The 25602-nt window shown below is 49.3% G+C and overlaps 9 protein-coding genes across 9 annotated transcripts; 5 read left to right on the top strand and 4 right to left on the bottom strand.

Moving 5' to 3' along the window:
* Window positions 1-189: 189 nt before the first annotated feature.
* On the top strand, window positions 190-6870 carry A1O9_03769 (uncharacterized protein; the record flags this gene model as incomplete). The annotated part of the gene is made up of 1 exon (XM_013406062.1): window positions 190-6870. One exon carries the CDS (start codon window positions 190-192, stop codon window positions 6868-6870), a length of 6681 nt encoding a protein of 2226 aa, XP_013261516.1.
* A 2283-nt stretch (window positions 6871-9153) lies between these two features.
* Window positions 9154-11485, top strand: A1O9_03768 (uncharacterized protein; the record flags this gene model as incomplete). Its single annotated transcript, XM_013406061.1, has 4 exons — window positions 9154-9636; window positions 9694-9798; window positions 9851-11199; window positions 11263-11485. 4 exons carry the CDS (start codon window positions 9154-9156, stop codon window positions 11483-11485), a joined length of 2160 nt encoding a protein of 719 aa, XP_013261515.1.
* A 1569-nt stretch (window positions 11486-13054) lies between these two features.
* A1O9_03767 (uncharacterized protein) lies at window positions 13055-14340 on the bottom strand (the record flags this gene model as incomplete). The annotated part of the gene is made up of 3 exons (XM_013406060.1): window positions 13055-13201; window positions 13265-14083; window positions 14224-14340. The coding sequence occupies 3 exons, from the start codon at window positions 14338-14340 to the stop codon at window positions 13055-13057; spliced, it is 1083 nt and encodes a 360-aa protein (XP_013261514.1).
* A 685-nt stretch (window positions 14341-15025) lies between these two features.
* On the bottom strand, window positions 15026-16874 carry A1O9_03766 (uncharacterized protein; the record flags this gene model as incomplete). The annotated part of the gene is made up of 3 exons (XM_013406059.1): window positions 15026-16502; window positions 16556-16606; window positions 16660-16874. The coding sequence occupies 3 exons, from the start codon at window positions 16872-16874 to the stop codon at window positions 15026-15028; spliced, it is 1743 nt and encodes a 580-aa protein (XP_013261513.1).
* Window positions 16875-17569: 695 nt separating this feature from the next.
* On the top strand, window positions 17570-17956 carry A1O9_03765 (uncharacterized protein; the record flags this gene model as incomplete). The annotated part of the gene is made up of 1 exon (XM_013406058.1): window positions 17570-17956. A coding segment is annotated over one exon (387 nt), but the record flags the coding sequence as incomplete, so codon positions are not given.
* Window positions 17957-19633: 1677 nt separating this feature from the next.
* Window positions 19634-20475, top strand: A1O9_03764 (uncharacterized protein; the record flags this gene model as incomplete). The annotated part of the gene is made up of 2 exons (XM_013406057.1): window positions 19634-20092; window positions 20170-20475. The coding sequence occupies 2 exons, from the start codon at window positions 19634-19636 to the stop codon at window positions 20473-20475; spliced, it is 765 nt and encodes a 254-aa protein (XP_013261511.1).
* A 247-nt stretch (window positions 20476-20722) lies between these two features.
* Window positions 20723-21199, bottom strand: A1O9_03763 (uncharacterized protein; the record flags this gene model as incomplete). Its single annotated transcript, XM_013406056.1, has 1 exon — window positions 20723-21199. A coding segment is annotated over one exon (477 nt), but the record flags the coding sequence as incomplete, so codon positions are not given.
* Window positions 21200-21516: 317 nt separating this feature from the next.
* On the bottom strand, window positions 21517-22073 carry A1O9_03762 (uncharacterized protein; the record flags this gene model as incomplete). Its single annotated transcript, XM_013406055.1, has 2 exons — window positions 21517-21989; window positions 22046-22073. 2 exons carry the CDS (start codon window positions 22071-22073, stop codon window positions 21517-21519), a joined length of 501 nt encoding a protein of 166 aa, XP_013261509.1.
* A 1996-nt stretch (window positions 22074-24069) lies between these two features.
* A1O9_03761 (glutathione S-transferase) lies at window positions 24070-24937 on the top strand (the record flags this gene model as incomplete). The annotated part of the gene is made up of 3 exons (XM_013406054.1): window positions 24070-24390; window positions 24459-24690; window positions 24738-24937. The coding sequence occupies 3 exons, from the start codon at window positions 24070-24072 to the stop codon at window positions 24935-24937; spliced, it is 753 nt and encodes a 250-aa protein (XP_013261508.1).
* Between the last annotated feature and the right edge of the window lie 665 nt (window positions 24938-25602).

Genomic DNA, 25602 nt, shown 5'->3' with positions numbered 1-25602 from the left:
TTCACATCTCATCAACTCCGTCGAAGGAACAGGCACAAATATACATCCCTCGGTCTTCCTACGGCCGGTCTCTGAGAAGACATGCGTGGCTGAGAGAGACAGCACACCTATCGATTTCCTAATCTCCTCCGACTGAACACAAAGGTTCACTTTTCTCGATAGCCTTCAATCACACAAGCCACCGCCAACATGGCCGATCCAAACAATGTTGCCCAGTACAAGTACTCGGCGATGTCGAACCTGGTTCTCCAGGCCGACCGCCGATTTGTCTCCCGCAGAACGGATGAAAACACTGGCGACCCAGAGTCGCTGGCTGGACGACTGAACATTAGAGACATGGGATCGCGAGTGGGACGGCCAGAGGCCCCGAAACAGAAGAAGTTAGCTTCGGGCCTACAGGGTATGGAAAGGTCGTCCATACGAGAGGGCGAAGACGTCCTCGAACGAGAACGGAAAAAAAGAAAGAGGGGCGAGCCTGCGCAAACTCGGGGAGCTGGTATTCTGTCTGCTGGCGACGCGCTGATCGAAGGGCTCAAGTATAGGCCTAGGACTCCCGCCACTCGTGCCACCTATGACTTGCTGCTTCATGTCACGTCAAATGCATTGGGAGATGTATCTCAGGAGACGGTGCGAAGCGCCGCTGATGCCGTTCTCGAGTATTTGAAGGATGAAAACATGAAAGATTTGGACAAGAAGAAAGAGATCGACGATCTTGTGGGCATTACCATGACTCCTAAGCAGTTCAATGAGCTTGTCAATCTCGGTAAAAAGATCACAGACTATGGCGCCCAAGATGGTGACGAAGACATGGCCGACGGTGATGGTCCAGATGAGGCTGAGCTAGATGATCGACAAGGTGTCGCAGTTGTATTTGACGAATCTGACGACGATGCTGACGAGGACGGCATTCAACGGACCTACGAGGTTCGTGACGAAAGCGAAGGGTCTTCAGATGAAGAAGGTGATGATGCACAAGACCAACCGAGCCTTGAAGAATCTGCCGCGGCCGGAGGAGCTGGAGCTCCCGATGAAGATGACGCTGATGACACTGGAATGGTTCTAGATGGTGGACTTGGAGACTCTAGTCGAAGAAAGAGAGATGCGGTCGATCTCGTCTCCGTCCACGAAATTGATGCCTACTGGCTGCAAAGGCAGATTGGTGCTCTCTACTCAGACGCACATTTGCAACAACAAAAGACCAAAGATGCCCTTCAAATTTTATCAGGAAAATCATTGGAAGGCGAACATATTTCCCTCCGAGACATCGAAAACGACCTAATGGATTTGTTCGACTATGAACAACCCGCGATCGTTAGCAAATTTGTTTCGAACCGTGAGAGGATTGTTTGGGTGACAAGATGGCGGAGAGCTGCCGAAGATGATGACGCTCGTAATCTCGTTGAGAGCGAAATGGTCGAAGCTGGTCATCGAAGTATTCTTGACGAATTACTAGGAACCTCGGATCGAAATAGAGAAGGTCAGCGGCCTGCAAAGAAGATGAAGCTGGATCTGATGGACCTGGATATTCCCAAAGCGGAGACCAATCCCCAGCAGGCTGATAAGAAAGATGGCGTGCTATCCGGAGAATTGCAACCTCAGCGCTTGATAAATCTGGACAACCTTGTCTTCGAACAAGGCAACCATCTCATGACCAACCCTAAGGTTGTCCTCCCGGCAGGCTCAACTAAAAGGACATTCAAAGGCTACGAAGAAATCCACGTCCCTGCTCCAAAGGCCAAGCGGGACCCCGGTGAGAAAAATATTCCAACAAGTGATCTGCCTGACTGGGCACGCCAGGGCTTTGGTTCTGCGAAAGAACTCAACCGCATACAATCTAAATGTTATCCCTCAGCCTTCCATGATGACGGTAATATGTTGATCTGTGCCCCAACGGGCTCGGGCAAGACTAATGTTGCTATGCTCACAATCCTTCGAGAGATCGGCAAACATAGGAACCCGGAAACAGGTGAAATCATGCTCGACGATTTCAAAATTGTTTACATCGCTCCGTTAAAGGCTCTTGTCCAGGAGCAAGTCGGTAATTTTGGGAAACGTCTGGAGGTGTACGGCATTCGAGTTTCAGAGCTTACCGGTGATCGACAGTTGACAAAGCAACAGATCGCAGACACGCAGGTGATCGTCACAACCCCTGAAAAATGGGATGTCATCACTCGAAAAGCAACCGACATGAGCTATACGCGGCTTGTTAGGCTGGTAATCATTGACGAGATCCATCTGCTTCACGACGATCGTGGTCCAGTTTTGGAGAGCATTGTCAGTCGGACCATCCGGAAAATTGAACAGACAGGCGATCCAGTCAGGATAGTAGGCTTGAGCGCAACTCTACCAAACTACCGCGATGTCGCGACCTTCTTAAGGGTCGATCCGGAGAAAGGACTATTCCACTTCGATGGGTCCTTTAGACCTTGCCCACTTCGACAAGAATTCATTGGCGTGACCGACAAGAAGGCTATAAAGATGCTCAAAACTATGAACGATGTCTGTTATGCCAAGGTCATTGAACATGTCGGCACAAATCAACAGCAGATGCTTATTTTTGTTCACTCTCGGAAAGAGACTGCGAAGACTGCAAAGTATATTCGTGACAAAGCTGTCGAATTGGAGACCATTGGCCAGATCATGCGAAGTGATGCTGCAAGCAGATCAGTTTTGCAGGAAGAAGCCGACGCTGTGAACGACGCCAATTTGAAAGAGTTGTTACCCTATGGATTTGGGATACACCATGCTGGAATGGGTGTTGCAGATCGCACTTCCGTTCAGGATCTATTCGCTGATGGTTATCTTCGAGTTCTGGTTTGTACGGCGACTTTGGCATGGGGTGTAAATCTTCCAGCCCACACAGTCATTATTAAAGGTACCCAAGTCTATTCTCCAGAGAAGGGCAGCTGGGTTGAGTTGAGTCCACAAGATGTGCTGCAAATGCTTGGCCGAGCTGGTAGACCACAGTTTGACTCTTATGGTGAAGGTATCATCATCACTTCACAACCGGAGATCCAGTACTACTTATCATTGATGAATCAACAACTCCCGATTGAGAGTCAATTGATGGGCAAGCTCGCGGACAACCTCAATGCCGAAATAGTTCTGGGTAATATCCGCACCAGAGACGAAGGCGTGGAGTGGCTTGGATACACCTACCTTTTTGTCCGCATGATTCGATCTCCGGGGCTTTACAGTGTTGGAGCAGACTACGGCGACGACGAGACTCTCGAGCAAAAACGTGTCGACTTGATCCATTCTGCAGCTATTGTCCTTGAGAAAGCTGGTCTCGTGAAATATGAGAAGAGGACTGGCAAGTTGCAGGCTACCGATCTGGGCCGCATCTCATCGCACTATTACATCACCCACAATTCCATGCTCACCTACAATAATAATCTGCAACCCTCGATAAGCACCATCGAGCTTTTCCGGATCTTTGCTCTGAGTGATGAGTTCAAATACATTCCAGTGAGACAAGACGAAAAGTTGGAATTGGCCAAACTTCTTGGAAGAGTTCCAATTCCAGTCAAGGAAGGCATGGAAGAACCACAAGCTAAAATCAATGTACTTCTCCAGGCATTTATTTCGCGCTTGAAATTGGAGGGTCTTGCTTTGATGGCTGACCTGGTTTACGTCACGCAGTCAGCTGGGCGAATCCTGAGAGCGCTTTTCGAAATATGTCTCAAGAAGGGATGGGCATCCGTTGCTAAAATTGCTCTTGATCTTTGCAAAATGGCTGAGAAGCGAATGTGGCCTACCATGTCTCCTTTAAGACAATTCCCAATGTGCCCTAGAGAGTACGTCCAAAAGACTGAGAGGATGGAAGTCCCTTGGTCCGCCTATTTTGATTTGGATCCACCTAGAATGGGAGAACTGATAGGCCTTCCAAAAGCTGGTCGTGTTGTTTGTGATCTTGTCTCAAAATTTCCGCGACTAGAAGTTCAAGCACAGGTTCAGCCTATGACGAGGTCTATGCTGCATGTCGAACTGACCATAACGCCCAATTTCGTTTGGGACGACGCCTTGCATGGAACAGCAGAAACATTCTGGATCTTGGTCGAGGATTGTGATGGAGAAGAAATATTGTTCCATGACCAGTTCATTCTACGACGCGAGTTTGCCACGAGTGATTTAACAGAGCACCTCGTTGATTTTACAGTCCCAATCACGGAACCAATGCCTCCCAATTACTTTATCACCATCCTATCCGACCGTTGGATGCATTCAGAGACTAAAGTTCCGGTGTCTTTCCAGAAACTCATTCTGCCTGAACGGTTTGCGCCTCACACACAGATCCTCGACCTACAGCCAGTACCAGTACAAGCGCTTAAAATCAGGGAATACGTAAGCATATACCCTAAGTGGGATAGATTCAACAAGATTCAAACCCAGGTCTTCAAGTCGCTCTACGACAGCAATGACAATGTGTTTGTCGGGGCACCTACTGGTAGTGGGAAGACCGTGTGCGCAGAGTTTGCCCTGTTGCGCCACTGGAAGAACCCGGAGGCCGGCAAGACAGTCTACATTGCACCATTCCCAGAATTGGTTGAACAACGTCTTACTGATTGGCAAGAGCGCCTGAGCCAGCTAGCGGGAGGGAAGGCAATCTCAAGTTTAACCGGTGAGATCACAGCAGATCTGCGAATACTCGATCGTTCAGATCTCGTGCTAGCCACTCCAAACCAATGGGATGTCCTGTCGCGTCAATGGCAGCGTCGAAAGAACGTGCAAGATGTGGAGCTCTTCATTGCTGATGAGCTCCATATGCTGGGCGGCGAAAATGGCTCAGTATATGAAGTTGTGGTGTCCAGAATGCAGTACATCCACATCCAGCTGGAGAACAATCTGCGAATCGTTGGCTTAAGTGTACCGCTCTCCAACGCAAGAGATGTTGGCGAATGGATTGGTGCAAGCAAGCATACAATCTTCAATTTCAGCCCAATGGTCCGACCAGTTGGTTTGGAACTTCACATCCAGTCATTTACCATACCACATTTCCCTTCGTTGATGATGGCGATGGCCCGGCCGACATATCAGTCCATACTACATTTGTCACCAGATAAACCAGCGATTGTGTTTGTACCAGGACGGAAGCAAGTTCGATCCACTGCGCTCGATATTTTATCTGCGTGCATCATGGATGACGACGACGAGCGGTTTCTTCATACTAATGTTGATGAGCTACAACCTTTCCTAGAAAGAATCAACGAGGGAGCACTAGCAGAATCTTTAACGCACGGTATTGGGTATTACCATGAAGCTCTATCAACGAGCGACAAGCGCATAGTCTCACATCTTTTCAAGATCGGAGCTATACAGGTGATGCTAGCTTCGAGGGATGTGTGTTGGGAGATACCATCTACTGCACACCTTGTTGTGGTGATGGGAACACAGTACTTCCAGGGCCGCGAACACCGATACGTCGACTACCAAATCAGCGAGATTCTACAAATGTTTGGGCGGGCCTGCAGACCAGGAGAGGACCGAATTGGAAAGGGAGTGTTAATGGTGCCTGCAGTCCGAAGAGAATATTACAAGAAGTTTCTCAACGAGGCTTTGCCCATCGAAAGTCATCTGCCTTTGTCACTGCACGATGCATTCGTTACTGAAATCAGTACCAAGACGATCACCTCCACCCAGGATGCAGTGGATTGGACAACTTATTCCTACTTCTATCGTCGCCTCCTAGCGAACCCAAGTTTTTATGGATTGAACGACACATCGCATGATGGTCTGAGCACACATCTTTCTGAATTGGTGGAAAATACGTTGAAGGAGCTATCGGAAGCCAAGATCATTGATCTGGACGAGGAGGATGATTCTGTTATACCTCTGAATCCAGCAATGATTGCAGCGTACTACAACATCTCGTTCATTACGATGCAAACTTTCCTCTTGTCCTTGACAGGCCGCACGAAACTGAAGGGCATGTTGGAGATTGTGACATCGGCTACCGAGTTTGAGTCGATACAAATGCGACGATATGAAAACCAGATCCTTCAACGGATCTATGATCGGGTGCCCGTCAAGATGTCTGAGCCAGCATTTGACTCGCCGCATTTCAAAGCTCTGGTGCTCCTGCAGGCGCATTTCTCACGCATGCAACTTCCAATTGACCTGTCCAAAGACCAGGAAGTTATCGTGTCCAAAGTACTCAGTCTGCTTTCGGCGTGCGTGGATGTACTTTCGTCCGAAGGACACCTCAACGCGATGAATGCTATGGAGCTATCACAAATGACGGTTCAGGCCATGTGGGACCGTGACAGCCCATTGCTCCAGATTCCTCATTTTGATAGCAAGATTGTGGACATCCTTGCTAAGCAAGAAATCAAGGACGTTGATGATTTTATGACGGCCATGGACCCGAATGAGAATCCCAACCAGGGGAATCTTGTGGCAGCAATGGGGTTGAGCAACCGACAACTTGTTGAGGCAGCCAATTTCACGAACGCCAAGTATCCCAATCTTGAACTTGAATTCGATGTCCTGGAGAAAGAAGATGTCACGGCGGGCCAACCGAGCTACTTACAAGTGCGCGTGTCACGAATTCTAGATGAAGAGGATGAAGAAGACGAGGAGACGGAGGTGGATCTGGAGGTGCACGCACCATTCTATCCTGGGAAGAAGATCCAGAATTGGTGGTTGGTGGTGGCCGAAGAGAAGACTAAATCGCTGCTCGCAATTAAACGAGTAACAATTGCGAAGAAGCTCTCCGTCAAATTGGAGTACGTGGTCCCAACACCTGGCGAGAAGGACTTGACACTGTTCCTGATGGCGGACTCGTATGTTGGGGTCGACCAGAGTATGGCATTCAGTGTGGACGTGGCGGAAGGGATGGATGAGGATGAGGATGAGGATGAGGATGAGTAGTCAAAAATCTGTGCTAGGGCACTTGGAATATTATGTAACTGTACAATCGATGCACTTTGTCGCCTTCGCTGAAAATCGATATACACCTAGAGAGAAGTGGAAAGTACATCACGGTGCCTCCGTTGTTATTGCAGTTGGTATCGTGCGCCAGCAAAAACTGGCTTGTCAGAGATCTGCCGCTCAAATGGCCACGGCCGGAAATACTATGTTGCGCCACGCAATTGCGTTGCTGTAAGTTCGGTCTGACGGTCAAATCACGTGCTGCAGACGGCCAGGATGTCGGGGGTCATTGTCGGGGCTGAAATACGGATGCTTGTAGGAAGAGAACCGCAACCGAGCCTGATGGAGGAGTATAGCGTTCTAGAAAGGCTGAAACATGGGCGGGCTGACGGGCGAATGATAATGGGTGGGCGCTGAGTTGCTGACTGCACAAGTGTTCAGACGTACGAGTAACAGAGTCAGGGCGAGATAATAATAGGGCGACGAAGATTACAGTAATAAGTTGGTCAGGCTGAACAGATGGAGGAGTAATGACTGAGTGAGCGCGGGAGATGAGGGGCGGGAATGGGAAAATTTGATCGAATTTTAGGTAAGTGAGGTTCAAATGACAGACCGCTATACCAGGTACCTCGAAGAAGGGAGCAGCGGCCGGGATGGGTTTGGAGAAAGGAGGGGGCATGGGACGCCTGGGTTGTTACTACGAGTAGTTGGTACTCGTAGTTAGTAGCAGTAGCCTGTATGTAGTACGGAGTACTCCGTTAGGAGTAGCGGGCAGCCCTGAGACTGCCTGCTACTCTGAGGGGTGTTTGGCGCGTTAGTGGGGAGCCTGTCAGCCCTACGGATTGATAGATCAACTTGGCGATTATGGTGGGGGAACGAGTATGTAATTGCACTTGTGCGTTTCATGGGAGAATGGGACACAGCCAAGTGAGGGTACTGGTAGTATACTCAGTACTGTACTAGTAGTGGTACTCCGTACTGTAACAAGAACAGCAGGCTGCGGCTGCAGGAGTGAACATTTGTGTAAGCCCATCAGGATTACAAAAGTATAAGACGGTCCTCGCATGTCGTAACCTCTTCCAAAAGGCCAATTCCGCCCCAAAGCCAATTCACGAAACACCGTCCTAGCCGTAAGACAAGACCTGACGACTGATCATTACGAGGTCCTGACGGAGTCGTCGTCCACCTCAACACATTACAGACCGACAGTACATACCAGCATTTTCATGGCGTGGTAGGTGATTGAATGATTGTGCGACTCTACAACTCGACAACACTGATTGCCTCCCCGACTGTTCTACATACCAAACCAACAAAGAGCCAGACATTCCAGCCTCATCAAAGGCTTCAATTGTCAGCAGCATCCTTTGCCCCTCACCGACGGACTGATGCCTGCAGATTGTGAGTGCTGCCTTAGCTTGGATCCTCTTTCAGCCCAACCCTAACGACCCTTGAGAACATTTTGCAGCTGCTTCCACCAGTCATTCTTGGTAATTTACGAGGGACATACATACGAGACAGGCAGGTCTCTGTTTCCATACCTCCTGGGCGCCTCCGCAGCAATAATACCTGCCCCCCCAACGCAGGCCTAAAGCATCCCGTGCCACGAACCCGGGTACCGAACAGAAAGTCTTGTTGCTGGCGGTCACGGTGTTGGCTGTTTTTCTTGGTACTTCCGCATGTACAGTACGAACTCGCGCTCCTGCTCCTCCTGCTACTCTTGTTCCTGCTGTTCCCGCTGTTCCCGCTCCTGCTATGCTACCTGCGCCGAGAGGCAACTCGCATCCTTTGCTGTCCTCGTACTCTGCTTTCCTTTCCACTCTCGGCTCTGACACTTTTTAATTATTGGTTTTGGGGCTGCGTTTCTCCCCTCCCAGGGTTGGCTCTTCTTTGCCTCTATTCTAATCTCTGCAGTCTAGGTAGACGGGGCAGCCATCCTTCCGCTTCTCAGCCCTCAGCCCTCAGCCCTCCCTTCTCTTCTACCCTCAGCCACACTACGAGGCCTCAAACCTCCGAATTCTCACTACTCCGTATCTACTACTGCCACGGCCACCGCACACTAGTCGGCCACTACGCTGGTTAGCAAGGACGGGACTCACACCAAGCACAACCGCACACGCCTGCCCTTCTCGCTCTCCCACCTCTCTCCTCCGCCTCGAAACGAAACCCTCTTTTGATTTCTGACACGCTCTCTCCCTCGTAACCCTCCTGCGCGTTTCCCTTTCTTTTCCACCTCTCTCTCCCCCACCAAGCCTTCGATCCCGACTCAGCTCGTCGAATGTCATGAGCTCTCGCTTCAAGAGTCTAGGCTTCGGTTCCAAACGAAAGAGTAGCGCCAACATCCAGAACAACTCCGCCGCCTCGCCCAACGGTTCCACCTCCACCGCTGGCACTCCCCCTCCCCCCAATTCCTCTCAGACCAGCTTGCAGCAGCCTCCCATGAACCAGCCTGGTGCTCCTGGTCGTCCTCCAAGCTACTCTTACAACACCGTTGCTGGCCGTCCCCAAAGTCCCATGCCCCCGCCCGGCCAAAATCAAATGGCTCATCATCCTCCTCCCATCGACACCTCGCGCGGTTATGGCGCACCAGCTCAGCAAATGGGGCCTCCGCAGCCTCCTGGCTACGGTGGTGCCTATGGCCAACAGCCCATGCCTCCTCAGCCCGGTATGCAACACATGGCAAATCAGTATGGCCCTCCTCGTCCTGCCGAAGTCGAGGGCGCGGGTCGCAGCAGCAAGGCTCAATTGATAGTCGGTATTGATTTTGTAAGCTTCTGCTGTCCATCCTATCCGTCTCATACGCCTTACTAACCATTCGTTCAGGGCACAACTTTCTCTGGCGTTGCTTTTGCCTTTGCGACCAACACTGAAGCCAAAGAAGACATCATCACCGAGTGGCCTGGTGCCGGCAACCAGACGAAACAAAAGGTATCCTCTACACCTGGTACGGCGTCCATAATAGCTAACCTACCAAATTCAGATTCCTACCGTCCTCTACTACGATCAATACCAGAAAGTTGTGGGCTGGGGTCCTGATATCGCCGATGCTCTAGCTCCCACCGGTTATCCCAAGCCTGGGGTCCAGAAAGTCGAATGGTTCAAACTTCAACTCATGCTTTCGGGCAATACTTACATAGATCCCATCAACCTTCCGCCACTCCCTCCTGGGAAGTCCGAAATCGATGTCGCCGCCGACTATCTCTTCAAGCTGAGGCAGGCAATGAGAGTCCAATTACAAAAGACTCTGGGTGAGGTCTTCAACCGAGAAGAACGCAACATTCGATATTTCTTGACCGTCCCGGCCATCTGGAACGACGCTGGGAAGGCGGCAACCAGGGCTGCTGCAATTCAAGCTGGCTTTATCCGAGACGAGAATGACAATCGACTGACCCTCATCACCGAACCCGAAGCTGCCGCCATGTTCTGCTCAAAGACTGGTCTTCTCAACCTCAAAATCCACGATGCCGTTTTAATTGTTGACTGTGGTGGTGGCACAGTCGATTTGATCGCATATGAAGTCGAGGAAGAGACTCCATTCACCGTTGCTGAATGTACCGCAGGTAGTGGGGATTCCTGCGGTTCTACTGCTCTAAATCGAAACTTCTCCAACATCCTCCGAGCAAAAATCAGAAAAATGAAATTACCTGATGGCTCCAAGACAGCTGGCAGAGTCTATGCCAAATGTATCATGGACTTTGAAAACAGAATAAAGGCCGATTTCCGCAACAATGGTCAAAAATGGGCTGTCGATGTCGGTATCGAGGCTGAATTCCCCGAAGCCGGTATCGAAGAAGGCTACATGACCTTTACCAACGAGGAGATTCTGCAATGTTTCGAGCCTGTGGTCAATCGAATTCTCGAGCTGGTTCGAAATCAAATCATTGCCATTCAAGCTCAAAACAGAGCATTACAGAATGTGCTTGTGGTTGGTGGGTTCGGCGCTTCAGAATATCTCTTCCAACAAATCAAACTCCACGTGCCTCCGCAATTCCAGTCCAAGGTCGTTCGACCCATGGATTCCGTCGCTGCAATTGTTAAAGGTGCTGTCACTGCAGGTATCACCGAAAAGGTTATTACTTCTCGTGTTGCCCGACGACATTATCTCATGGCAACCTTACAACCTTTCAAGGAGGGTCATCATCCCGAGCAATATCGTGTGCCAAGTTTGGATGGAAAAGACAGGTGCAAGTATACCAGACAAATCTTTGTCCAAAAGGGCGAAAGAGTCAAGATTGGCGAACCCGTCAAAGTCTCCTTCTTCCGACAAGTCGCTCCAGGTGCTACACTCATGTATGAGGATATCCTATACGCTTGCGACGAAGATGTTTGGTAAGTTTGCAGCTGGACAGTTTCTTCCTCGTGCAAGGTTTTTATTAACTCGGTTTGTCTTAGTCCCGAATATACAAAAGATCCTCGAATCAAGGAAGTGGTCACTCTTACTTCGGACCTCTCAAGAAAGAATCTCGAAAAAGACTTCGAACGCATGGATACACCTCAAGGAACCTTCTACCGTGTCTACTTTGACATTTATTTGACGCTCGATGGATCCGAGTTTAATGCAGAATTGGTTTGCCAAGGCGAGGTCATGGGCAGGTGCAGTGCCAGGTTTAGATAGTGAAATCATTACAATTGATCGAGTCGAGTCTGTTTGCTGAAGATGGAGTAAATGATCAGCCTCAAGCATGCCACAGGCCGTGAATCCATCTGGGAACAGCACCACAACTTATATTGAAGGATTGTTTGGATTATTCTCTCTCGAAAGCAGCATCGGATCAATGTTTGTTTGTGAAGGCGATCCAATCCGATTTGGAATTCCATACGAAGCAATGCGGTACGTCTTTGGAAGACTGGGAAAAGAACAAGGAGAGGCAATTGCATTGCATTTCGATGGCAATGGGAATTGAGAGAAGAGGAACCAAGGAACGTAATGCAGCAATGAGGGAATGCAGGGAAACCGTGAACCGAGATGAACCCGAGATGATGGACGATGGCGATTATTTCTTATGCAAAGAGAGCCCGATAGCGATAGTGGGATCTCGTTGCGCACACCCGTTGTGCATGACTTGGTGGAGAATAAGACCAGGAATTGCGATTAGAGATACCGCGTCAGGCGAATTGTCTGTCCCTGGAAAATCACATACCCCCTTTGATGAAATGAGTTTGCGATTCGATGCGACGCGGTGGGAGAAAGGAGCGGAGGAAAGAACAATGTAGCACAGAATATGATTGAGAGAGTCAATCCAAGGCGAGACTTTGACCTGATGATTTCTGAAACGGTGAAATACGGGATATGATGAAGCGTCCTGGTGTTATAATGTAGTTGCTCACCCGTCCAGGAAGTAATCAGAGTTGAAGGATTCTGGAAAGCAAATGGAAGCATGTCAAGGTACGATGTGTACGAAGCACCGAGCCCACAAATGACTTAAGAGGTGCAAGGCTGGGTTGATCGGGTGGGTCACAGGCTCCCTCCCCGTGCCACCTCTATCAGATGTCCGCGCCCCTCACCCATTGTCGCATCGAGGAAAGATATATCAAAAGACAACGCATGCGTTCCGACGTCAAATTGTAACGCTCATGGTCCTTCACGGTCGCTTACGCATTTCCCAAGTACGAATATCCGCCGAAAGGGCGGCACCTGTTGAAATCACCTTTCTTCTTAGGCTTACAGAATCATCCACCTCCTCACTACCCATCTAAATTACTCGGGACCGAAAAGCCCAATTGCTGTTTACTGTTTAATCCTAGAGGGTGAGCGAAGGCTCCTTTACCCTGAGCTTTAACTAAGCATTGAGCGGAGCATAGATGAGGAATGAGAGAAGGTCCTGAGTATATATTTGCGCACCACATCCTCCGGAACTCTTTGAACACTAAGGGTCTTTGCTCTTGACCTCCTACCGAGATACTAAAGTCTGCCTTGTCTGTTTTCTCCTCCCTATCGTCGTCCCATTTCTCTCTAGCTCGTCTCTCGCCTCTGACTACTATGTCCATTATTGACTAGAAGAACGGCACCTGGGATCTCGATATCGGGTGGTATGTCCCCGATGACCCCCTCGGTGTGCCGCACAAGGTATGCATCTACGGCAATCCATGTATTCTCCACCACGTTGACGATCCGGTAAAGGAAGGTCAGGTGATTAGAGAGTACGAGACATAGTTATCTATGGTCCAGAAGATGGATAGCTACCTACGGCCACTCAATCACGGCCTTGATGCAATTACCGGAAGCAGCGTCTTCATGGGCCTTTTCGATGTCCTGATACGGATATTTTGTGATAATCTGATCGACAGGAAAACGCCCCGTTTTGTAGAATTGTATTAGAAGAGGAATGAACTGGTCTTTTGGTTAGTTCGATGCTCTACAGACTTACCCCGACAATGGAGTGACTTGTCATACCTTTTGAGGGACGGAGGAGCCCTGGTGTGCGCCCATATATTTCACTCCTTTCGATAACCACATGCCAGGCTCAATCTCGATCACTGTGCCCGTCGGAGAGGCTCCCACTGTCACTGCCAGTCCTCCCGGTGCCGTGGCAGCCAGCATTGCTCGTATAACGTCAATGTTGCCCGTGGCGTCGAAGGCACAATCAACCCCCAGCTCGCCTGTCAATCTCAATATTTCCTCAACTGGGTTTTGTCTAGCTGAGTTGATGACATTTGTAGCGCCGAAATGACGTGCCAATTCAAGCTTCGTTTCCACAATATCGATGGCGATGATCGTTGCTGCCGGTGTTATTCTGGCGGCCATCACACCCGCCATGCCGACGGCACCAACGCCGAATATTGCAATTTTTGAACCCGTTGGTGGCCGAAGAACGTTCAACACCGTCCCGGCTCCAGTTTGCATACCGCAACCGAAGGAGCAAAGAATGGATAGTGGGATGTCCTTGTCCACTTTAACAGCTGAACACCCTCTGGCCACGATTTTCGTAGCAAAAGACGACTGCCCGAAGAAATGAGAGCCGATGGGAACACTGTCCGAGGGAGTATGCCATGCCGTCGTACCATCCAAGCGAGCCATTTTGAAGTTGATGTCGAATAGCTTGGAACAGTATGCCGGAATCCCGTTGAGGCAGCGAGCGCATTTCTCGCATGACGAGAAAGATAAGAGGACATGGTCTCCAGGTGCGATATGGGAGATTTTGGAACCGACTTGTTCGACAATTCCCGCTCCTTCATGGCCGCCGACGAAAGGGAATTTAGCGGGTGTTATGCCCTTGAAACAATGATCAGCGAGAAGAATTCATCAGCCCAAGTTACGTCGAGCTGTTTCCACGCTGGCTTCACATATTATATACTATTCAGCCAAACTTAGTGGCAACTCACTGTCTTGCAGCCAAAGTCAGTATGACACACCCCGGTGGCCACCATGCGAACTACTAATTCATCGTCGCGAAAGCTGTCTAGCACAAGCTTCTGAGGTTCAAAGCCTCCATTCAGCTTGAAACAAACCAAGGCTACCACCTCTTCCATGATGTCGAATACGAATAGATGCTTATAGTTGAGCAAATTAGATGACTTCGATCCCTCCTTGCGATCGGTCTTTCAAAAAGTTGACGGTCCCGATGGTGCACTTTCGCCTTCCCAGCACCTTGCCGTTGACTGCAATCTTAAGTAAGATGACGCCATTTTCATCGTCCATTATAAGAATAATAGGGGAAGACATTTGGTCGACACGTCACACACGAGCGGGACAAATAGCCGACTTTCATATACTTACCGGCTCTCGTGCCGCCGCTGGTCGACAATCGTCGGGTTCTCCAAACAACAAACGGCAGGCGAGGAAGGATCTCACGTGCGAGGTACGTGGATTCAAGCTCCCAGGATTGATCATCCAAAGTCTACCCTCATCGTGAAAAGTATAACAGGATCTCCGACGGAATCAGCTTAGTGGTAACATTTCTTTATCGGGTGGTCGGTCCTCTCGGTGTGAGTTGGGACTGATATTGCCCACAGCCTCGCTGTTTGTAGAACAGGTGAGGAAAGATATTCAGAGGTGAAAGTGCATCCACCCATATTTTTATTTTCTTCAGATCATGCGAGCCTCAGAAATTGGTGTGAAGAACTACTATATAGTTGGTCTTTTACGAAGTCTAGCAAATATTTGAAAGGCATAATCTCAGAATTATAGCACCCTTGTGCACCTTGTTGTAACTAGCTAGTACCCCTTTTCTGTCCCACTCGAGAGTGGAGTTGGGAATTCCCAAGCAGGTAGTCTATTCGTCCGATCCGGTCGCGCGTAATACCAGGTGGAGTCAGACCCGTCAATTTCAGAGCAGTCGAAACCATTGCCCATGTATGCAAATCTGTTGCCGTAAACATACGTGATCTCGTAGTCCTCAAATCGAGGAGTCTCAATCGATCGCAAAGAATGAGCGCGAGATCCAGGCCAAATGGCCGGCATCCCGCTGGCATCCCCTCCCTTGAACCATGATCGACAGGCCTCGCCCCAGACTCCTCGCGTGATATAGGTGTCTGCGTGGGTTTTGAAGTCATGTGAGGCGTCCCACTTAGGAACGATCTCTTTGATGAAGTCGGTCTGAAACTTTGCAATCACTTGCAGGAAGTAGTTGTTAGCGTATTCAACTGTTTTGCTCGCAGAACCTTGCACGTATGGAGCATACGGTCCCATTGATACGAAGTAGTTGGGAACCCCTGGCGTTGCCAGTCCCATATACGTTGGTCTGTCGGATACTCCAATCCTAGGCGAAAGGTTTTCACCACGAACATTCAGGGGGAACCGCGGACGAAACGTGGTGACAAATCCGGTACAACAAATGATGACATCCAGCTCAACGTGCTCTCCCGTGTCGCGTATTAACCCAGCCGAATCGGCGCGGGTGATCCATCCCGATGCCAGTCTCACGTTCGGTTGTTGAAGAGCCTCTAAAAATCCGGTCCCTGGTGTCGGACGGCGGCAGCCCACAGGAAAGTCGACTGGCACCATGGCGTCTATAAGATCCTGGCGGTCACCAAGTCTGTCTAACATGGACTTGCGAGCCATCTCGTTTACCAAAACCATCTCTGGGGAGCCTTTAATGTACACCTTGAACAAGCCAGAGAGTTCCCGTTCAACGGACTTAACGTACTCCAGGTAGTCGATGGGATCCTTTGCAAACCGTTCTTTCAATTCTGGGGTATATTCCATATCTTTGCCATTTGGATCTGCAAATTTGGTGGCTAGATGTGGAACTATCCAAGTGGGCGTGCGATGGAATAAAACCATTGATCCTACTTCGGGGGCAATGGCTGCCACAGTCTGTATGGCAGAGCTTCCAAGTCCAATGACTCCGACGCGTTTGCCCTTGAGATCGAGCTTGGTGTCGTAGTGGCCCGAGTGAGTTTTGTCGCCTTTGAAATCGTGGAACCCCGGAATATCAGGCCAAGCCCAGTTGTTCAAGATACCGGAACCATTGATCAGGAAGTCGGCCTCCTCGGTGAAGATCTTGGTGGGGTCGTTGTTGGGCATGATGGTCACGCGCCATTGGCCCTTCTTGTCAAGAAAATCACAAGACATGACCTCGTGGCTGTATTTCACAAATTGATTAAGATCGTGCTCTTCTGCGGTTTTTTGCAAGTAGTTGCATATCTGAGGTTGGGACGCGTAGTACTTATCCCAAGTCGTCTTAAGATTCCTGTACTCCATTAGCATCGAGGTCTTCACGAGATTTTCAGCCGGAAGATGCACCATGAATACTGGTAAATTGCGATTGGAACGTCGCATGCGCATCCTGGATAGCTTTTCGTTCTCGTCAGTCATGGACAGATTGTGTGGATGCCAGCGTCACCTACGTGTTTTCGAACCATGTCCCACCAGCGGCGGGATTCTTTTCGTAAATCTGAAAGTCAAGATCGGGATGAGTTTTGGCCTTGTACGCGAAGTCGATTCCCGTGAGGCCAAACCCAATGAATATCACTTTCACTCTCCTTCTCTGCCCCAGTGCGACATCTGGGATCGTGTAGGCGCTTTTAGCACTATCGTTAGTTTCTTCTTTGGAAGCTGCCATCCTGGATGTCTTGAGTGCAGACTCCGATTCGACCTGACTGGGATCTCCAATCATTATAAGGAGAGGACTATGATTTCTTGACCAAGGCGTAGTTAGTTGGTTCGCGGCTTGATGGTTACTAAACGCGGTGACGGCTTGAGTTAGCACCCAAGGGGCTGACACGGTCTGAATTCCGGACGGTTACACGCAAGAATTCAGCACTTTCACATTATGTTGGCGTAGGCATATATTTGAGGCTTTGGACCTTGCGTGGTGAGCGGAGACATCAAGCAGCGGACCATGATCCGGATTTTCTTCAGATGACAGGAGCGCTAGATTGATTGGAAGCTTTTCAAACCCGTAAGGCCAGACTGCATGTCATGTGTTTCGGATGCGACCACTTGACGGCTCTGGTCAATGAGACTGCACTCTGCGGGAATAGTTACCGTTTAAGCCGTGCATGGCCGCTTGAGTGGATATCTAAGATGCTTTTGGAAGTACAAGCAATGTGCCACCGTTGACTGGGTTTTCCGGGCGTAATCTTCCAGTTAAATGGGAGTGGTTGTCTTGAAAAGAGATTGTCGCCTACTGTGTCAAACACTTGCCACTGACTTACATTTCTTTATTTCCAAGCGGCCTCATCACGCTGGTCTATCTCATTGCAGTCGCTGCCAGCCTTGCGGTCACACTACATCAATCATCCTAGCAATATGGCGCCAAGTCGATCGCAGCTGTTGAAAACAGCGACAGACTGTGTGAACAGGTTCAGCAATGGCAAGTCTTACGACATTCTTGCTATTCGAAGCGCAAAATGCTGCCACGAAATCGGTCCCCCTTGTATGGGAGTGCCGGCACCTTTGACGAAGGAAGAATATGGAGGCTGGTGGGACTCGTTCACACCGAAGGTGTGGCCCAATGGTATGGAGCTTTGGGTGGATAAGGAACGGGAACCGGTTGTCGACGAGCATAGCCGCCACGTGGTTTTATACTGCAAGAGTCGAGCTGAGTCCTACAAAGGGGTCTACGAAGGGACATACGTATTCAACATCACCGTTAGCGAAGATGGAGAAATGGTGGATGACATTGTTGAGTTCCTCGACAGCAAGAGTGCGCTGGACTATTCGACTAAGGCTTTAGAAACTCTGTAGAGGAAGACGGCTTCAAAATTGCCAAGACGGTAGATGAACCCACACATGAACCGAGATTCAAAGCTGTTAATTGAGCAAACTGCATGTGTGGTATCAGCGACCCGGGTACACCGTTGAGTCAATCCTCGGGCGGAATAACCGCAGCGCTTCATTTGGTAGCAAGATTGCGGATTTACAGGCATCTAACTGGTGCCGAGAAGGGTCAAACTCACTCTTCACCTTGAGGATGGCGGCACACCTTCCTACGTAGACTCTTAGTAAGCCTCGAAAGCTTGTGAATCGTAGCATTGCACACGAGAGTCTGATTTCTCTTTTTGGAGTTAAAAACTGGAAGCTCTCTATATCAACATTAGTACCAACATGCTGAGAGTTTTGCAGCCAACAAAGAAGTCTGGTGCCTCTAAGCAGTCTCCGCTTGGGAAACCAGCCTGGCTGACATTGGAAGAAGTCACACTGGCTTCTGACCGACATCTGATGTCCTGTGCTGGTATTGCAGGGGCCGATCTCGTTACTCCTGTGAGATGAACTGAGCTGGAACGAGTTTCCAGCACTGACCTTTCTTTAGAGCTGGGTTTGTCTTGGATACTAGTATTGATAACTCCAACCAAGCATGAAAGGGCTCATTCGAAGCCGGCCGCTGCGCTAGTCATTGCCGACAGTCTGAAGATTCTAGTACACGACTCTAGCTAACTGCGTTTAAGGACTCAGTAGGTCCGCGTCAATCCTGTGTGAGCACCGACTACCCGACTCCTTGTTCGGGTTCCGGTTGCTGTCATGCGCCTTTCGCCTCCATAATTCTTGACGACACGGTTTTTGTTGGTCTCTCATTCTTGGGGGTGGACGTTGCCGATGTAGTGGTCACGGTTGGGGAAGAAGCATTCTCTAAATACGGCTTCAAGTCGTGCGACTCAGTCTTCGGCTGTACTCGACTTGGGACGTCTGGCTACGGCAGTGCTCGGAAGTATTCTCTGATGCATGGCCAAGTCACTGTTCCCAAGTCGCATAACCTCCTTTTTGCTGAAGCGGCCACTTTTGGAGTGGCTAGCGAGACCGCCTGCAAAACCTCTTTGTAGCCCTTCAAACTCCTCTATCGACCCAAAAACTCATCCACTCTTGGATCGTTTCCGTTGCCCCAGCCACATCTACTCCATGGAAGTATTACTCCACGGAAGTATTGTAACGCCTTTGCCTTGCATAGAACGTTCACACTTCATTGTAGTCCCGGCGAGAGATACCAATCTCCGCCCTTGGGTAGGAAAATTGCGGATCCCTGCCCGAATGATTGAGCTTGATCAGCCTCACAATATCCGCCAGAGCACCCAGGCGAGATGGGTACCAACTTAAAGAATATCTTGATGAGATCTAACACACTCCATTACTCATAGATATTTCTTTCTTCGTAATCGGTCAGAAGGCTGCTCGTTTTCTGACCCCTAGGTGGGGTTGTCGACATCGGATAGCCAAGCCGCACAGGGAGTGATCATTTTCAACTTTGGGCCGAAGACCCCTCCATTGGGGAGGGGAAACGATATATGTATCACGAGAAGGAATACTTCAGAGTTCCCACCAATCTACTCCGCTCTTTTGACAGCCGAATTTCTAAACCACCAGTTGGCGTATTTTTGCAACATAATGGCTGTAGCAATCGTGACAGGTGGTGCATCGGGCATCGGACTGGCCATAACTAAGCTCTTGCTCATCAAAAATTACAAGGTCGTCATCGCGGACCGGAACGAAGAATTGGGAGAAAAAGAAGCCAAATCAGCCGGAGATCAAGATCATGTTACATTTGTCAAGTGCGACATTAGCAACTGGGAAAGTCAGGTCCAACTGTTTGAAACTGCAAAGACGAAATGGGGAAGAATCGATGTAGTCTTTGCCAATGCTGGCATCGGCGAGCAGGCACCCTCACTAAATTCAATGCCGGCTGAATTGACTAAACCCAACATTACTGCAATCGAGGTATGTTTTCACGGCACTCTCTTCTCTACGTACCTGGCGATACATTACATGCGGCAAAACAATGGTGAAGGAGGGCGGATCATCACAACTGGCGGCCAAGCAGGGATCTACGCTTTCCCAACTATGCCGGTATACTGTGCGACGAAAGCTGCTGTTCGTCTGTCCCTTTGTACTGCATGCCATTAGTCCAAACTAATCGAGCGTAGGTAATGACTATGTGTCGTTCTATCGCACTGGGGCTTTCCAAGGAAAAGATTTACGTCAACTGTCTCTCCCCAGGCTTGACTTTAACACCGGTCACCAAGAGCTTTCTTATGGACTTACCCCCGACCAAGGTAAGTCCCATGGAGAATCATTTGAAGGCTGTCGAGGAGTTTCTGGACACGAATATTTTCGGAGCAACAATAGAAAGTGATTCGGGAGGCTTGTACAACCGAAAGCGGCCGGAGCCATGGTCTCCCGAACATCAGTCATGGGTCTATGTGCAGGAAGAGAGTGAAATCGGCAGCTGAAAATTGGAATTTGGGCGAAAGTCTATAGACGGCCAGGTCCAAGCAGATACTTTTGACAAATTTGTCTCACTACCAAGTAATATATCATCAATATCACATTCACTAACAACCAATGCCGCCAGAAGACTGGTTGTAGTCGGACGAATGAAGACCAGACTAGGCATAATTCTGCGAGCATGAAGAACTGAGCAAGTTCAACTCATTGTGTGCTCAGTCTACCTGCAAGTGCTCTCAACTTCTCTCACACAGCAGGGTTTACCATTTCTCTGATAGCATCATACAGCTCACTTGTGCTAAGGTACACCTCATAGAAATCGGCTTGCCAGTTGCCCTCACCCTGGTCATGGAAAACCACCCAGCTGGCCCAATTGCAGTCCACCTGCCGCCCTGATTTCAACCAGTACGATACCGATCCATTTGCAAAGACCTCTTGCTTTCCGGGACTTGATACACCCAATGGTAAGAAGATCTTTCTTAACCGGTGCCTTTGGGCTACAAGGGGTCCCCTTTCCGGGTTTAGCGAATGCTCTCTGGAAATTTGAATTGCCTCTTTGCCGATGGCCACGGTAGGGCCGAAGTTTAGTTGGCCATTTGAAGTGAAGAGGTCCAGATACCTGTTCGAGGTTGGGTCATCTGCGTGCCGGAAGAAGGAAGAAAGCAGTTCGGCAAATGGAGCTTGGGCGGCAGATTGGTTCTCGAATGTGTAGTCGTCTGCCATGGTGAATGATTTCATCGCTTCTCCAACATGAGACCCGGTCAAGGGACCCGCCACGCTTTTTATCAGGCGTTGTTTCGGCACCACACCCGCAGCATCTTCGTGGTTAGCTGAACGGAGCGGATCCGCATTCTCCATTAGAGAACCCACGGCCTGCGGATCGTGACTACACCGACTCCAACTCCTCATGACTTTGAGGAGTCCGCTCTCTGCTATGCTATTTTGGTGTATGGATAGGGGGGAATCTCAATGGCAAGTACACAATAGAAGCATTTGCTTGCGTTAGACACAATAGACGAGATAATTGTAACAATCTTATCTCTTATTTAGGAGAAATGAGCTGCGTAAAGCTTGGCAAGGCGTGGGAAGAGGCTCAACGAATTCAGCCGCAGGATCTTCTCCATATCATCATTACTAAACAGGCCCGAGTTCTTAGGCGCATTATATCCTTCTAAGTAGGTCGTGTCATCGAATCTCATGGTGTAGGGATAATCGGTCGCGTAGAGAAGATGCTCCACTGGCATGCCTAAATCCTTGATGACCGGGTATTGCATGGGGCTGGAGATGCTGGTGTCAAAATAGACGTTCTTTGTGCTCAACAGCTCCCTCAGCGTCTTTCCGTCGTTTGCCTTGACAATGACATTGTCCATGTGCTGGCAGCCAATGCGGTCGGCAAGGTACGGGAAGGCACCTCCGTTGTGTGAGAAGAGAAACCGTACATTGGGGGTACGGAGTAGAAGACCGGAATTGATGATACTGGTAATAGCTCGACAGGTATCAAATGGAAATTCTTGGACGACTGATAATGCCATCAGTAAAGGAGCTCAAGCGTTGAAAGCTTGTTAATCAACTTACATGGGCCATAGTTGAGGCCAGGTGGCATGGCAGTGTCAGCCGGGTGTATGAAGATGACGGAGCCCAACTTATCAATCTCCTGCCAAATGGGCTCAAAGTTAGAATCACCTAAATATTTCTGACCTGTTTGTCGTCAGAAATCAAAGCCGAAAAGCCGCAAGAGGATAGAACAAACCCATGGCTGTCGTGACCGCGAACCCATCGGGCGGGGTTGGTGAAGTTGCCACATCACGAATGAACTCTACACTTGCCTGAACATGTGGCAAAGGCAAGACTGCGAAACATCCTGAAATGCAACGAATAAGCGAAAGACCCAGCTGATCGACCAATGCCAACGAGACCTACCAAACCTGAGGGGGTTGTATTTGACATACTCGAGCTGTGCTGATAGTGACCTTCGACACAACGAGACAAACTCATCCGTTGATAGTTTATTGTGCCATTCCCCCTTGATGGATGGGGCCTGATTTTGTCAGAGAAAGAAATGTACGGGAAGTGCATTCAGTGTCGTTCATACAATTACGGCTGTCTGGATGCCGACCTTGTCCATATATTCGAGATGCTCTTGAGGCGTCTTTGGAAATGGAGTGTAGTTCAAATTGTAGGAATTGTTTTCAAACTCTGACTGCAGCTCGGGAACAGTCCCTGGGAAGCAATGGTGGTGAACATCGACGCGACCAGGTCCCTCAAACGCCATTGACGGCACTCCACTTGCGCTCGGGTCGATAGTGCTCTCCATGCTATAATAATGATTTTTTGCCAATGTGTTCAAGTCGTGTTGACAAAATAGTAAGCCGTGTCTGCCTAAGTTTCGTTCGTATAGGAACAATGGTAATTAATATTGTGGGTACATGGAACTTAACACTGGTGAAGAGGTTAGAAAAATGCCGCTTGTATTCGGCCATGCGCTCCGTTACACAGTCCTGGGATGGAAGCTCGCAACAAAAATGAATAATGTAGATGCCTTCTCAATCAGCCGCAACTGTACGTGGAGGCTAATCAGGGAGTTCCGATTATGCGGTCTACAGTTCCGACGCACTATATCCCGCGAGCTGGTGATCAAACGACTGATGACATTACAAGCGAGTAAATCGGACGTACTTGCCATGAGAATACCTGACCTAAATAGGCTAGTAAGGGGATCTCAGCCTCGCGAGCCATAAGGCGTTTGACTAGTTCTAGGCCCTCTATTCTCCTCCACAGTGGTTTGTCAACTCAAATGCCATCTGAATTGAACACCTCGTCATGGTATTCACCACTGCTGGGTTCTCATGATTACATAGTTTCTCGATTTAGACACAGATAGCACTGATTGTAGCGCAGGAATTATCAGGCCCCGGAGAGAAACGAGCCACATGCTTTCAGAGTCTTGACCTCTAGTAAGTTTGAGTATACGGCGGAGACCTTGTGGCAGATAGGCTCCAGACTATCTGCAATCCTCCGGAAGACGATGCAGAGGGTGGACGTATGGCCAGGAATCATTCACCACTTGAGCAGCCGAATGGTAAATGTCAAGAAGCTCGGTCTCAAAAGCATCATTTGGCAAGGTGTGCTAGACTTATCACTCATAATAGTCGAGCCAAGGGGTTGCCAGTGTGGGACATCCCTATCACAACAAGCTAGAGGCCCCAGCCCCTAGGCGAAAGACGATGCCAGGCTCTACCGTGTGCCGCTTTGATCGATCGGACGCCAAGCCGGCTCGTCGATCCCGCAAATTCGCTAACACGGCCCGGGTCAACCCGCAGAGGGACTGACTACCGACCACACGAAAATTCCGGGGCAGGCCAGCTGTGGAGGTTCCTTCCCTTCCTATCTTCAGAATCTTGTCATTGTAGGTGCTGGATATTCAGCGTTAGCTCCGCGGCACACGATTTGTCATCTAAATTCAGGAAGTCGCCAGGGTACGGTAGAGTTCACTATTCGTTGCTCCAAGAACGGCATCTTAGCATCCATTAAAAGACTTGAAACTTTTTTCCCAGATAGCACATGGAGGGATCGCTAGTAAAACTCTCACGTCCGCAACAATGTCAGGTCAGCCAACAATCACTTTATATACAGCAGTGTCACCCAACGGTCACAAAATATCGATTACATTGGAGGAACTAGGTCTTCCGTACGAGGTGAGGCACATCGACCTACCAAAGCTGGAACACAAAGAGCCATGGTTCTTGAAAATCAATCCGAATGGCCGCATACCGGCTCTGACAGATGTGCTATCCGACGGAACTCCAATAAGCCTTTTCGAGTCGGGGAATATCATGCAGTATCTCGTGGATCGATATGACATTGAGCATAAGGTTTCCTACCCACGCGGGACAAAGGAGTATTATCAGATGAACAGCTGGGTAAAACATTCTGTCCATTAGTGTTTGAATTTACCTTGTCCAGGAATTAACAATTGTGACTCATGTAGCTACTTTTTCAATGCGCCGGAGTCGGCCCAATCCAGGGTCAGCTTCACTGGTTCCGGGTTTATGCTGATAAAAGTCAGAATGTGGAATACGCGACAGCACGCTTCAGCAATGAGGCGAAAAGGCTTTACAAAACCATAAATAAGCACTTGGAGGATGTTGGGACCGATTTTCTCGTCGGAAATAAATGCACCATCGCAGACATCGCCATTTCCACCTGGGCCAGGGCGATGCGTAAGTTTGCTTACCCACGGCAACTTCTTCGTCTAATCATCTCATAGCTATGGGCGCTTTAGACATTGCTACGTGGCCCCATCTCGAACAGTGGCAAGCGCGTGTACAATCACGTTCAGCCGTGATTAAAGGTACGGATATTCCCTCGAAGGTCCTAGATGCCAAGGCTGTTATGGAGGACAAGGAAACTCTTAAGAAATACACAGCACTCAATGCAGGCTGGGCTACTCGTGTCGAGAAGGAATAAGTTTCTCGAAAGTCTTGAAAGCACAGGATCGCTGTAAATAGAAACGACCAGCGGGGATTTCCTAGGTCAATCGATCTGCAAGGTTTACTCATGCATCGCTACCATGACTACGCAATCCTACTTAATTTAAGTGGCTACGCTTGTTAGAGATGTTAACGCGAAAATATCTACCTGTGAGTAGTCACCCGGGTGATTGAGACGAACGCCTGATTTTGTGGATAGTCACAACCATGGAAGCTATGCATAGCATCCAACTAGATAGAATACTTGCCTACGATCCGAAAAACTGTCAGCATTTCTTTCACGGAGATCACATCGTCTCGACAGGCTTACCACGTTGACGATGCCAAACTTTTCTGCTGCAGCGTTCTCGAAGCCCGCTGCATCCGCCAAATCTGTCATAATGAAGATCTCAAAATTGTTCTGGCCGTGGTTGTCGGCGAAATACCCTTCCAGCCATAGTACCTCGACGTCGGATCTCATGGTACGGCGTACGTTGTAGCCCTCTTGAAGCAATAGATCGACAACATGAGACCCTATCCTTGAGAAGGTAGTGAGGCAGTCTTAGAGAAAGAAATGAGAAAGTATCAGGATGAAGTCTTTGTCTTAGATCCCTCGTCAGTAACGCAACTTATATAGCTCCTCAATAGTTACTCAACTTGGAT

Source organism: Exophiala aquamarina (assembly GCF_000709125.1).
Source record: "Exophiala aquamarina CBS 119918 chromosome Unknown aczIA-supercont1.3, whole genome shotgun sequence".
Lineage (NCBI taxonomy): Eukaryota > Fungi > Ascomycota > Eurotiomycetes > Chaetothyriales > Herpotrichiellaceae > Exophiala > Exophiala aquamarina.
The sequence above is the reverse complement of the archived record's forward strand: the minus strand, read 5'-3'. Positions and strand labels throughout refer to the sequence as shown.